This window comes from Thermobia domestica, chromosome 11 (genome assembly GCF_964235325.1).
Source record: "Thermobia domestica chromosome 11, izTheDome1.hap1.1, whole genome shotgun sequence".
NCBI lineage: Eukaryota > Metazoa > Arthropoda > Insecta > Zygentoma > Lepismatidae > Thermobia > Thermobia domestica.
Genome location: NC_137464.1, coordinates 2,790,048 through 2,804,734, shown reverse-complemented (window position 1 = coordinate 2,804,734; position 14,687 = coordinate 2,790,048). Strand labels below are relative to the sequence as shown.

Genomic DNA, 14,687 nt, shown 5'->3' with positions numbered 1-14,687 from the left:
TACACAAAAATCTGATTCCTTCTGCAAATCTCAAGTTAATCTGAAGTTGACATCCACGCCACCTGTTAAGTTCAAACTGATATCGAAGCCTACTTTTTATTATGACACTATTAACAGGACAATATACAGGGTGTTCCATAAACGTACCACAATATTTTGGGTACAGATTCCTCATATCAAAATAAGAAAGAAAAAGTTCATATGGACCTGTGCTCAAAAGTGAATAGTTTCGGAGTTATAGGGTGCCGAAAACGTGAAATTAAGTTAATTTTAAAGGTCCATAGTTCCACTACTATAGGACTGATCATAATCGGATCGAGACATAACTCAGGAACTGGTATGTGAACTATTCAAATATCCATCTTTTAGAACCTCCAGTACTTGTGCAATCATTTTTAGAGAGACTGTTTGGGAGTACTTGACTACTCTCCACCTACCTCTCTAAAAATGGTTTAAGTACTGAAACATTCTTAAACATGGATATTTGGATAGTTCACATACCAGTTCCTCAGTAATGTCTTGACCTGACTACGATAGGTCCCATAGTAGTGGAGCTATGAGCTTTTGAAGTTCACTTGTTTCACGTTTTCGGCACCCTATAACTCAGAAACTATAAAATATTGTGATACATTTACGTAACTCTCTGTATACTATGGTTAATGATTAACTACTTAAAATTAAATTTCTGTTTAACCATAATACTGTCGAAAGATATGCATCACCCGATAGATCACATTAAAAGATCAAATTTTTAACCGAAAATGCAATCGGAAGATCTAGGCGCAAATCGGAGAATAATATTAAGATGGATCTCGCAGAAATAGGAATATAAAGAAGAAACTGCATCCTGTTGGCTATAGACAGAAGTCAATGAAGAGCTTTTGTGAACGCGGCATTTAACCTCCGGCTTTCATAGGCCATAGAGTTAAGTTAGTTAGTTTTGAGTCCAGTTCATTTTCAGTTTAAAATCCCTTTCAGCAGCGAGGCTATATGAGACGGAACTTACTGATTAACGTGGAATCTGAACCACATCAGCTCCTGCCGGGAATCGAACCCGGGTCTCTCACACCAAAGGCGCGTATGCTAACCGCTTAGCCGCGAAGGAGCTCTTAGTTAATTTTTGAATTCGTAAGTGTGCAAAATCTGAACTTAAATAACCGATAAACATAGATTTTACGCTTGAATTTACAATATTACTTACCTTTCTTATACTTTTGTATTTAAACATTTATCTCATAAACAGCATAGTTTATACCCCTTATAAATATGAATCCCTTTTGTAAAATTAAACGGGTAAATAGTGTTTTATTTTTCTTTTCTTCGACCCGGAATCGGTATCACGTGGAAGAGACATATTCAACAGAAGATTGAAGTTTTCTGTCTTGATTCTTTAAATGTAACAGGACTTGTAGATAACAGAACGAGAGAAACGCTCTTATAGTTTACAATGTTCTCCTAATACAGGATACAGCGGCGGCGTTAAAGGCGGGCAGAGGCGACCTCCACCTCAACATTTTTTCTCGCCCCCATTTGTACCCCCATTTTTCTATGTACAACTGGTGAACTCATAATCACGAACTACTGCTGTAAAATTTGCCACTGAAATCTGTACGACATTGAAATCTTTGTTGTTGATTGACATGTTTACATATATAAGTTACTTTTGTTTATTAACGCATTCTTTAATGCTGGTTATAATCCCTAATTAACTAAGCTCTTCTGAGTATGGCTAACCACTGAATATTTCCGTTTTTTCCATGTTTTACGTTGAACATTTTATAATCTCTTTATACTTCCGTCTATTGATAACTATTGATAAACTGCAACCACGCGAGTGTTATAAAGTTAAATAACATAAACACAACACCCTTTATATTTCTGCAAATAGCAGAATTTTATAATTGTTTTATGAATAGCAAAATAAATCATGAAAATACTGCTGATCGTGTTAGAAAACTCTCCAATAAGTTTACAACCTTTATTACGGAGCCGAGAAGCAGTGAAAGGACAAAAGTGTACTGACTACGATCTGAAAACAATTATTTATTTCCCCATATTAGAATTATAAATGAACTAAAAGCAAGGCTCACTGATAATGGTTCGATTCTGAAAGGAGTAAGTGCTTTCAATCCCGATAGTTATAATGACTATTTTTTAAAACCTATAATCCTTTTGCCGTTAGCAGGGCACTATAAATGCGACATAGAGACTTTGGAAACGGAGGTCAAATTGCTTCCAAAAGTAATCGAAAAGTATGAAAAAGAAAACCGAATCAAAGTTTCCACCTTGTCGAGACTACTGCTTTTGCTGGAATCCTATAAGTTCGCCTTCAGTGGAATTCATGAACTGTGCATAATCGCAATGTGCATTTCTCTATCAATAGAAGGGTGCGAAAGGAGTTTCTCTTTTCTAAGAATCCTGAAGTCATATTTGAGACACACGATTGGTGGTATTAAGCTAAACTGTCTTGCTGTTCTTTCAACTAAAAAACGAATTTCTAAAGTTCTGGATTTGCAAAAAGTTGTAAAAGAATTCGTTGCTGTACATAAAAACAGGAGAATTTTGTTGTAGCTAAGATCCATTCCAGTTTTGTAAGATATGTTGTGAGTTTTTACTTTTTATATTTGCCATTACAATGAACAGAACAACATACAAAAACTGAAAAACTCTGACAGTAGTGGACATTAATGTTTCTTTACATGTAGTAGCTTTCGTAATACTATTACACGTCTTTTATAAAAAATAATATAGACTATGTTACTTGTTTCAAGTACAGTCATGTTCTAAATGCTGTCGCATACCTAGAACTGTCTTGTTGTGGGAATATAACTTGATAATGATTTTGCAGGATACTTTTAATACTGTTACTGTGTGTAAATCGGAAAATGTATATTTGTGGGAAATTTCATAGGAAAAGAATTATAAATACGAAATGAGTAAAACAAAATGTTGCTAAGTGGACAAAAAAGATTTTTTCGTTATTTGTGCTTATTTGCTGCTCTTTTGACATGAAATTTGCCACATACATGTCTTTGTCGATTATACACATACTGACATTATAAGAAATACCGGGCGAAATCGTTATCAAATTATACTCCTACAACAATTATACTCCTAATTATAGAAATGCGACAATCATTTTGGACATGTCTGTGCATTTTTATAGCATGTAGGCTGTAGGCATACGTGCTTCTAAACATTTACAATTCACTTTACTGTATTTGTGTGATATGCTTCTTTCAATATTTGTTGTACGTTTATGTTCCTGTGTTGTGCTTACATTAAAGTCTGTCCAGAAACAAGCCGATGTTCATTTGCTATCCACAAGCATAAAGCTGTGCAGCAAAAAATAAATTGGGTTGATGGCTCAAAATTAAATAATAATAATAATAGCAAAACAAATGTGGTTGCCTTGTCCCCCAAAATTTTTCTTGCCTCCCATCTTTCCCCATGTTGTTATAAACCTAGCGCCGCCACTGACAGGATATCACCTTTTTAAAAGATCCAAAGCCTCTATGTAACGTAGACATGAATGAAATCTCTTGTTTACCAAGGTAGCCTGTTATATCAATAAAATTGTTTAAGATTTTTTTTTTTTTTTTTTTTTTAATGTTTTGATTGTGTAAAATGTTGTGACTATTTAGTGTGTTATGTACGCCCTGTTACTGACGTCAGATGAGCCGAAATTGAGGATGATGTACGTGGAACTAAGTAATTTTGACAAATTTCTATTAAGATGGCCGAAAATGAAGAAGTTTTGTGAATGAAAGTTTTATAAATGAATTAAAATTTGAAAAAAATTGCAGGAGAGTTTTTAAAATGATATGGGATAGGAAAGTCGTTATACTGATGAAAATGACAAGAAATCTGTTAAAATCTTGAAGAAATATAAGAAATTAAGGCAGAAAATAGACAAAACATACACAATAAATACAAAATAAATCGTAAGCCTATTTTAAGCACTTCCTAATCTAATCCTCATACCTAACATGACAAAAATAAGTCTCGATATTACCCCACTACAACTTTCACATCTTGTCTGACATTGTTATAAGATAAGATTCCCTAACATGATAACTCCATGTTATCAGCCCTCATCCATTTTCCAAAGCAGTGCAAGTCTACAACGCATTAAAGATAACTTGCTGATTTTTTAAAAAATAATTTTTAATGAGTTTTGACTGTTTTCGTATTTTATATTACATAATACAGCACAATCCAAATAGTTTTAGTAATGCCTCTTGAAAATAAGGTGAACAAATCTGTTTTGATAAACATTTAATTCTACAAAACTACTTGTGAAATTCATTAGAAACCGTAAAAAAACTGCTCTGTATATATATATATATATATATATATATATATATATATACAGGGGTTGGACAAAAAATCTAAAACGTTTGTAAAAGTGTGAAAATCATACCTAGTATGGTGTGGGGCCTCCTTTTGCGTCCCAAACAGCTTGGATCCGACGTGGAATGGACGTATACAGCTCCTGAATCGTGGTGTGTAGGATTTTGTACCATGGTTCCTCCAAAACATGCTCCAGTTCCTTAAGGGATGCTGGTGAAGGGTAATGAGACCGAACACGCCTTTCTAACTCAGACCACAATGATTCAATGATGTTCAAATCTGGTGATTGTGGGACCCAGGGGAGGTGTGGCAGCTCCTGGTCATGCTTCTCAGACCATGATTTCACCGTTTTTGCAGCGTGACAGGGTGCCAAATCATGTTGATAGATGCCATCACCATCAGGGAACAATATTTGAGCCATGGGTAGAACCTGGTCCCCCAAAATGGCCTCATACGCCTTAGCATTCATCATTCCATGCAGGGCTATGATGGGACCTGCAGAAAACCACGATATCGCTGCCCACACTGTAACAGAACTACCCCCATTCTTTATAGTTGGGAGCAGACAGTCTGTATCATAGGCATGCGACGGTGTTCTCCATACTTAAATACGACCGGTTGTTGGAAACAAGGTGAAGGTCGATTCATCGGACCACATTACGTGTTTCCACTGCTCATGAGTCCACGCCTTGTGGTCCTTGCACCACTGGATACGCCTCTTCGCATTTACTGCTGTGACCAGGGGTTTGGAGATAGCGGCCCTGCTATGAATTTTCATTTTATGAAGTTCCCGTCGCACTGTTTTCGATGAAACCGGGTTCTCTAGGCCGGAATTGAGTTCAGACGTAATTTTCATTGCAGTGGTCTTCTTTTTAGCTTCTACAATACGTTTTAATGCCCTCCGGTCCCTATCTGACAGGATTGTCTTTCGACCACTGTTGTGCTTTGCAGACGTCGTTTGCCCATGAATTGTGTATGCTCTCGTGACATTGGACACAGTGCCTTTGGATACCTCCACAATGTTCGCCACTATTGCCACTGAAGCTCCAACCAGACGGGAATCAAAGATCATGCCTCTTTGGAAGTCTGTCAGGTCGCCCATTTTACCGCACCACTTTTACAACACGACACTCTCAGGTGAACGGATTACTGCTGACGGAAGAGGAAGATCCACATGACACATTGAAAACAAAAAAACTATCGACAACCGTAACACGTGTTGTACAGTTGAGGGTCAAACTTACGTGTTCTGTATGAAGTGTATTTAGATTTTTTGTCTACCCCTATATATATATAGGATTTACTTCTTTCAGTAACTTTTCCTGTCAAACTTGGTAACGGAGAGCAGAATTGACAACTCTGAACTGTCATAAATTTTTCTTCAGATGTAAGTGAACCACAGTGGTTTTTATTCTCCTGAACCACGTTACCTAGTTCCAAAAAAGAATGAAATAAAATGAGATCTTTGAGTTTAATGCCCCACGATTATGCTTTTTAGGTTAAGGAAGAAATGATTAAAGCAAGTGAATGATGATGAAAGAATTGGTGGAATGAGAAAGTGGGAGGAAACGGAAGCACCACAAAGAAAACCCAAGAACACGAAGTTGTCCACTACAAACTTACTTGGCCCGTGATCGAACCAGGGACGCCGCGCACCAGAGGTAAGCGCTCTATCACTGAGCCACCGTCATCTTAGGTTAGGTTAGGTTAGGTTACGATAGCCTTCCATCGTAATAATATTTATTACAGTTAACGACATGTATTTGATATTTGGATTGTAACACAAATAGCTACAGTCAAATGTGGAAACATTCACGAAAATAACTAACCGGTAAGCAAGATTGAAACGTCAATCAAATCCTTGTGCACTACACTATCCCTTTTGCGTTTAAGGTCGTGTTTCACATGGCGTATAGCCGGACGCTACCGAATAGAGCCAAGTGTTTACTAGACTCTGAAATGACTTGGTTCGAGAGTACACGCAGTGTGTTAATGGGTTCTTATTTCGCTACAATGAACTTAGTGATTTTTGGGGGTAGATCTTACTGTCTCTTGGCTAATTTTACACAAATATCTGTGCATTTTGATTGTTTCTTCAATTCCTCTCAAAAAACCTTTTCAACACTTTCAACATCTTATTTTGTCATCGCTTTATCTCCCAATGACCAGCGGCTTTGTCACAGGAATCAGTCTGTCAAATAGATTACGAATATTTAGTAAAATATTGTAACACATTACAATGAAACCAATTATTTGTGGACCTTTTAATCAGATATGAAGCTAGAAAAACTAGAAGTTATCTTACCACCACCAAAGCTGCCGCCTCCTTTAGACTCTGCAGAGACGAATTGACCAAGGGCTGAGCTCCCGCCATGTGCATTCTCTTCAAATTGTATTTCCGATACAATAATATTGTCTTCCAACACAGAGCCACAGTTCGTACATACTGCATCTCCTCGAGCTGGGTCGACGTCAATTTCTTTACAGCCACAGTTCTGGCACTTGTTGTTTGACATGTTACTCATGATCTAAAACAAAACAGCAGCAGTTGGAAAACATTATATCGAATAATTACACTACTAAGCAATATTAAAATAAAATAAAAAATACAATAATCACGTCTAATCCTGTCAATTTAATAAAACAATGCATAACACAATTCCAGGAAATCTATACCCAACTTCAGAGAAAGAGAAAGGCAACTTATGCTTTTTTTTTCTTTTTCTTTTTTTCTTTTTTTTTTTTTTTAAAGTAAGGTCCGTCTCTGAATACATTTGAAATTTCGTGTACCCTTGAGAATGAAGGCATGCAGTCTCCCGGCATCCCTTGCGTACAACTAGAAGCCATTTGCATTCATGGTGTCAGTCTGTATGCTTCGTAGTGGGAGGTTAAAATATTAATTTAAAAAAATCGAACTCCCCATCAACTGTGAAATACAGTCAGTCATCCAGTTTTTAACGCCAAGAAACGTGATTGGTTTTGCAAGCATACACGCCAAAAACTCAGTTGAACTGCCACTAAATACCTATCACTAAACTGTTGCTAACAGATTGCCAATGGTAGATTAAGGGTAAAATTTGAAATGTTTACTTAAAGTTTTTTTTTTTTTTTTTTTTTTTTTTTTTTTTTTTTTTATAGTTACATGTTACGTATCAGGTTGAAATTTCAAAAGTTAAAGAAAATAAGTGTTATCTTGGGTCATACTAAATATAAGCGATGAAAATTTGAATGACAAAGAAAAGTAAACGTTACGTTGACTAATGTCGATTTTTTTTTTTTTTTTTTTTTTTTTTTTCCAGTTTTGAACATTTGGGTTTATCAGAATGTTTTAATGTAAGTGTTGTATCTTTGAAACAAAGCAAAAGTTATATTTTTTCTTAACAATCCCAACTTAGTGTTGTCAAAAAGTTGACTCTAAAGTAATATTTCATTTTATGTTTTTCAGAGTGTGATTTAAGATTTACAAATGTGTTTACAAAGGGTTCTGCTAACAGATAATAGAGAAAAACGAATTTAGCTATATAATACTATTTTAATTTGTAAAAGATGCACTCTTACTACATTGAAAAAACACACTTTTACATTCCCCAAATTTTGCACCTTTCGTCGGTATATTTATCAAATGAATTTTCGTAGTCATTACTCGTTTACTCACACTATCGGCAGAAACTGAAATTATTCTTATTATGTTTAGTTGGTTAATGATGATTATTAATTATTTTGTAAATTTTTAAATATTTCATGTGCAGAATTGTATGGTATAAATTTATTGAGAAAGATTGAACCATTATACTGAAACCTAATAGGTTAACTAAACCAATGATTCATGCAATATCGAAGACAATAAGAAATTTAAAAAAAAGAATAAAACGCTTATGATGGCCTTATAACTTAAAAACTAAAATTAGAAAATTAATACAACGTATAGCCTATTATATGCATATTTATTTATATGTATACAGGGTGAATTAACTGTTTAGATAATTAAAAAAAAAGTTGTGATGAAATGAGTCGGGCTAAATAAATAGAGCATCGCGTTTTGGTACACAGGAAATGAATTATGGGCAATGATTCCACACTATACAGTGTATATACAGTAAACCCCCAATGTATCAGTGCTTATACAGTGAAGTCCCAATACAACGCACTTTAATATATAGTGTGTTATAATATTCAGTGATTTTTTAAAGTAATATTTTGATTTTTAATCCTTCACGGCCAGGATTTTTGTCGAAACTTGTTTTTGACAAATTTTTAGATCCTTGCACCCCCCCCCCCAAAAAAAAAAAATTTGGGGAGCTCAGAATTTTAATTATATTCCTCAAACTGCAATTCTTAGTGGACAGAGCATTCAGTTTTTCGTTCTAACATTTTCAGTACCAGATTTCCGTCGACATGATAGCTGACAATTTGAAATCTACGCATTTAGAAACAAACAAACAAACAAACAAACAAAAAAAAACAGTTTGTTTCATAAGTACCATTTACCAAAAGCTTTCGTCCTCATATGACTTCAGTCTTTGTCTATGAACTTTCGTGGGAATGGATCACAACCATTGGTTGATTTTCTGGGACAGTGTCGTTCACATATATCAAACAACCAATCACGAAGAAGGATTCTCCTCCGTGAGCGCCGTCTGAGCTTTGTTCCATCAATCCGTATCGGACCTTATTCACGTCAAGTACGTAAAACTCGTTTTAGCGGTCGCCACCGCCGCCCTACGACTTACCCTATTCGAGCCTAGTGCCTAGTGCCAGTCTTTTTTGAGCTGCGAACTCAAATTTACAATGTAGATACTGTTTTATTATTATTATAAATATACTAGCCCCTTCACTGGGTAAAAAAACGAAATATTAGTAATATGTTCTGTTAGTGACTAAAGCGCTCTCTGATATCAGTAATTTTCGATCATTTTTACAACTCTCCCCCTCTCCTTCTCCATCTAGGGTCAAAATTTGATCCAGATCGGTCGGGTGGTTTGAATTATTAAATTATAACCGCCACCAGGTTATAGAAGTACTTTTTGTGGACGCCCTGTATATTTCGTAAAGACAGTGATTATTCTTTTCGAATTGTACTTTATTCTAAGACGCATATAAGTTCTTTCTTCGGTGGGAATTGCTTCTTTCCCACACAATTGGACAAAGAAGTCTTTCATCGCTTTTTCATATATATATTTAAAACATTGCTTTTGGTGAGAACATTTCAGTTAGTGACAAACCATTTCAGTGTTTCCCCCTGACTTATTATATGCAAAGTATATATTCTATAGTTATTGGGAACTGAATTGTTTTCTTTAATCGCTTATGAAACATTGCAATAGATTAGAGCAGACTAGACCAGAACAAGTATTCAAGTGACCATAGTGGCACCAATTGCGTTGCTTTGCAGTCCCTTATCTGTACTTTCTCATGCCCGAGTTATCGCAGTGTCTCGTGCATTATGGGCAGTTGACTACAATTAACATAAATTATTTTCCGTATTCTGCTTGCATGTGCATACAGGTGCTTTGACTGAGTGGTTTTTGGAATGAACTTGCCAACCTTCTTCGGTCGACCATTGCAGCCCGTACCTTGAGCTTTGGTGCTCAGAGAGTTTGACTCCGGTACTGTATGCAGCCACCACGCACGTTGCGTTGGGAATCAAGTAATAATTTGTGTTAAGGGGCACAAGCTATTAGCCGGTGAAGGACGTTTTCTTACGGCTAGCCCCAACTAGTGAAGTCCTAGGTTCACAAACCTTGTGCGCTTAAAAAGTTATACACGCGCCCTCCAACATCAGCATTCTACTTTGGAGGCTCTCTTTTTTAATTTGCTGAAGACTCATCTTTACGCTTCACGATTGTTTGGCGCAGCAACTGGATTCATACGTGAGATTGTCCCGACAACTTTTCCCCATTGCTAATCCCCCAAGTGCGTCAATGGTGTGAGAGAAGCATTCGCAGTGAAATCTGAATTATAATCATATATATAAAGGGCTACAGCGCATTAGAATGGCAAAGTGTGATTTTAGTGATGAAAATTATTATACATATTCTGTGTTCAGTGTTGTGTTACTTCCTCTTCATTATTTCTTTTAACATAATAGTATTCTAATAAATAAGTATAGTGTTATTTAATCCAGTGTGTTTTCGTTGTTTGTATGAGTGATGTTTGTGTGCGTTATGGTCTGGATGACCGTCTGATCGTCCGTGAGGTTTTCGAGACGAGACACCCGAACCTCTCGGCGCCTAATGCTCATCTCATCATTGAGACCGACGAGCGATTTGGAAACAATTTGTAACCTCTTCTTGGAGAGGTCCTTCGTCCTGTCCAGGTAAGTTCCAGTCTCAGGAGAATACTTATTGGTAGGACCACGAACCACGAACAGCGACCACATTACACGGATTGGTTACAAATAAATGTCCGCCCGAAAAGAGACCTCGAATTGAAATGGTTACAAAATCACGTAGTTACTTTTACATCTTACATAATAGATTGCAATTCACAGTATATGCACGAAACCAGACTGCAATGGGGACAAAACTTCGTGATCGCGTAACGATGACAGTCATTTTTTTTTTTTTTTTTTTTTTTTTTTTTTTTTTTTTTTAGCAAGAATAATAGTGAAAGTTGTAACAAATAAATAAATAAATAATGGCGTTCAGCAAGCAGAAATTTCAAGTCAGAAGGTTAGCGCAATTACATAACAGAAGGGCACGATTTGGGGGTAAATAAGTACAATTTAATGCTACCCAAAGAGAGACTGCTGATATACAAGGAACTCATTTAAGGAGACAACATACTTCTAATTAAGGTAGATAAATAACTATCGTTACAATGTAACGCTTCAAAGAGAAATATTGCACAAATCTAAACACTTCTCCAGGAAGTCACATTTAGACATTTCTCCACGATATTAAAAGGGTAATGATTTACAATCATGGTCTAGTGTTTTGAAACTTTACAAGTAAAATGTATTTTATCACAACGGAAAAACACTGCATAAGTATTTAAGGCATTTATTCCCAAGTTGGTCGTCCGCTTGGTTTTCGACAAAAAGCGTAATAACAACTATCAAAATTTAAAAATCATCAATTTTTAGGATTGCTTTAAAAGGATATAACATAGTAGAATTGAGTTGAGTTGATGTTAGTTTAGTATCCCTTTCAGCAGCGAGGTTATATGAGACGTGATCTACTGATTAACGTGGAATCCGAACCACATGAGCTCCCTGCGGGAATCGAACCCGGGTCTCCCACGCCAAAGGCGCGTACGATAACCGCTTAGCCACGTAGGGTACGGTAGAGTAGAGTAAGGAAGAGATAAATAGATTAAGATAGGGTCAGGTTAGCTTAATGTTAGGGAAGTTTGAACACATTTTGTTAAAATTAATAGAGTGTACGATCTCGTCCGTGCGTAAGGATATCAACTGGAATGTCTGTACACCTGCAGCCATGTACAAATGCTCGTTACTTATCTATAATCCAATCATACCATAACCCTGCGAGAAGTAGTTCCCTCCGCTGACATAATAGTTCCATGATTATACCTGCTTAAAAAGAAAAATAAACACAAATTCCGCTCTCCTTACATGTTATCAAACACACAAACGAGCATTATCCATTTCTTCCTGGTAAAATTTCAAAATTTTGCTACAAACGGACGATCAACTTTGGAAATTAACACATATTTAATTTATGAGGTGACCATGACATACATATACGGTATGTAATAATGATTTGTTTAAAATAAAGGAACTGCAATTTTCCACAAGAAAAGAATTGTGCATTATTTATCTTTGCACATTTTTTTCTGTTGCAGTTTCTCAGGCTCAACCAGCTTCGCCCCGCCCTGAACGAGATAGATGAAATCTTGATTGAAATGACTACCTAGCACTGGTTGGTATGTGCTTTTCACAAAACGTTATATTTATAGCCATAACGGTTAAGCTCTTCTAAAGTTAACCTGCATTAAGAAATACGTCACCATTAAGAGGTTAATTCTGCATTCGGGGGTCCAAGCTAAGTAAAAACCAGAAGTCATTGCCGATCTATATAAACCGTGAAGGTAAGTAAAGTATTAAGTTAAATTTCCGGGGAAACAAAATCCGGCTCTATTAAGTATAAAACTATAATTTTTCAAAAAAAAAAAAAGTCTGGCTCTCCAAAAGCAGAATTTATCCCCAATAAGGCAGAATTATGAAACACTAAACAGTCGGCTATGTACGAAAGGCAGAGTATACGTAATTAATTTCGGCGATTGTGCCACAGAGTAAGTTTACTTTAGTTAGCTTACGGTAAGGTAGGATACGGTACATTAGTTTGGATTAATGCAGAAGAGGGTCGCCACTTTTACGACATAGAAGGGAGATTAATTTAGGATATGATAGGTTAACTCCTCCCGTGGAACCTGAAATCCCTGTAACGAGATGCTGATTTACAATATGAGTCCTAAAACAAATTAAATGTCAAGTACGGTACCGCAAAATAGGTTCATGCATATGGATTAGGATTTAGTATTTAGATTTCTGGGCTTTCGGCATCTACAGGGTGTCTACTAAAATTCCAAAATGAAATTTCGTGACTTTTTCGTGACCTTTTCTTTACCAAATCATAAAATTTCCTAACATTTTCAAGAGCGAATTTGAGTACGAATTAGGCCGAATTTTTATCCATGCCATAGAAACGCACTTTGCTTGCGATTTGGTAGCGTCTAAAGCCGACTATAGACATTTTTGGTGGTGAATTTTGACGTTTTATAGAACAAAATTTTCCAATCTGTATTTACATTTGTACAGTTTAAAAAAAATCGTGACCCAAAAGCTAAATTTCGTTACTTTTTTTTACTTTCATGACCGTTTTCTGATTTCGTGATTTTTTCGTGACTTTCGTGACCGATAGACACATTGATCTAAGGCCATTTAGCCCTTCACGATTCGAGGAATGATGTCCCTCGACAAGCACACAATCCGGGGAAAGCGAAGGAAGGAAGCGGCCTGGGACCTATAAGTTAGGTACCACCCCGGCATTTGCCTGGTGTGGATGAGGAAAACCCAGGAAATGCTCAGTCAGGGTGGCTGGCCTGAAAAGCGTGTTACACTTTTTCGACAGAGTGATCCCACCGGGAATCAAACCCAGGACCGCTCGCACCGAAGGCGAGAGCGTTAGCGACTATGCTACGCGGGGCCACTCCATGCATATGGAATGTAACTTCGGTCATTTCATTCATTTTATTCAATTCATTGATTTGGATCTTTTGATTTCGGCTTTGGGAACGTATCTGTTCTTCTAGATTCGTTGCCTATATCGAGTTATGTGATGACTTACTGTTTTTGGTTACATTATGTTCAGTTAAGTGAGATAAGGAACTGGTTTCTAGTTATATTTAATGAATTGTTCCGAGGAATTAGTTCCCTCCGAATCGATTAATTGAACGATTCATTGAATGAAATGACCACAGTAAAAACTTTGCGCTAACTGAAACTAAACTAACCCAAACTTGAACTCAACTAACGCAACCAAGTTAAACTAAACCAACGTGCCGTGCCCTATCCTACTCTAAGCTGACGTAATTCTTAAAATACTGGCCCTACTTTGCAGCACAAAAAACAAATTGAGAAGTTGATAATAAAAACACGATTTTGTAAAGCAACAAAAGTCGATTTGTTGAAAAAAAAAAAAAAAAAGCAATTGTACTCATCAGTAATGTCTTCAATCTTGTTTGATTTAATTGAAAGATTATTTGTAGTGAACTACCAATTCTTAGTAAACATTTTTAGTTTCTTATTGGTTCTTTGCACAATACAATTTTGGAAGTCTAAAGAAAAATATATAAGTTTACCGGAAAATGTTTACTTCTTTCCTTCAATCAATTTGCGCAACAGATTCTTCAAACTCATTCAAAACATGTACAAAATCACAGAAAGTCTATCTATCAGAGAACCATCTCTATTCACATAATATATAACAACCATTCACTGAGGTGATAAACATTAATATTGATATTTAAGAATCACTCTGTCATTCTTCTCGTGCACATGAACACTTTTTCCCATCTCGCGAACTTTTTCGCTTTTCGTATGTGTCTGTACACGGTCGATCCAGTCGAAGACGTAATAATCGATATATTCTCAAACAATTACAGAACATTCGGTACATAAGTCGAATATGAGTTTTCGTATTTATTTTTAAACCGAAAAAGTAGCTTAATGAGTGGTGTGCCTATAATGTACATCTTTAATGCATAGCTAATATGTATATAAACTAAACTAAACTTGAAATTTCCTGTGTCAATGGTACACTATCTCAAATAATATATTTGTATATTGAATATTATGAACGCATTGCAAATAT

General features: G+C 36.1%; 1 protein-coding gene across 1 annotated transcript in view; it reads right to left on the bottom strand.

Moving 5' to 3' along the window:
- Brf (Brf RNA polymerase III subunit) overlaps positions 1–14,418 on the bottom strand; it is a 222,165-nt gene extending 207,747 nt beyond the window's left edge. The window contains exons 1-2 of the mRNA XM_081729914.1: positions 14,176–14,418; positions 6,659–6,881 (exon numbers count right to left, since the gene is read on the bottom strand). Coding sequence (XP_081586040.1) covers positions 6,659–6,878 — 220 coding nt within the window. The 5' untranslated portion in view covers positions 6,879–6,881; positions 14,176–14,418. The remainder of the gene's footprint in view (positions 1–6,658; positions 6,882–14,175) is intronic.
- Positions 14,419–14,687: the final 269 nt, after the last annotated feature.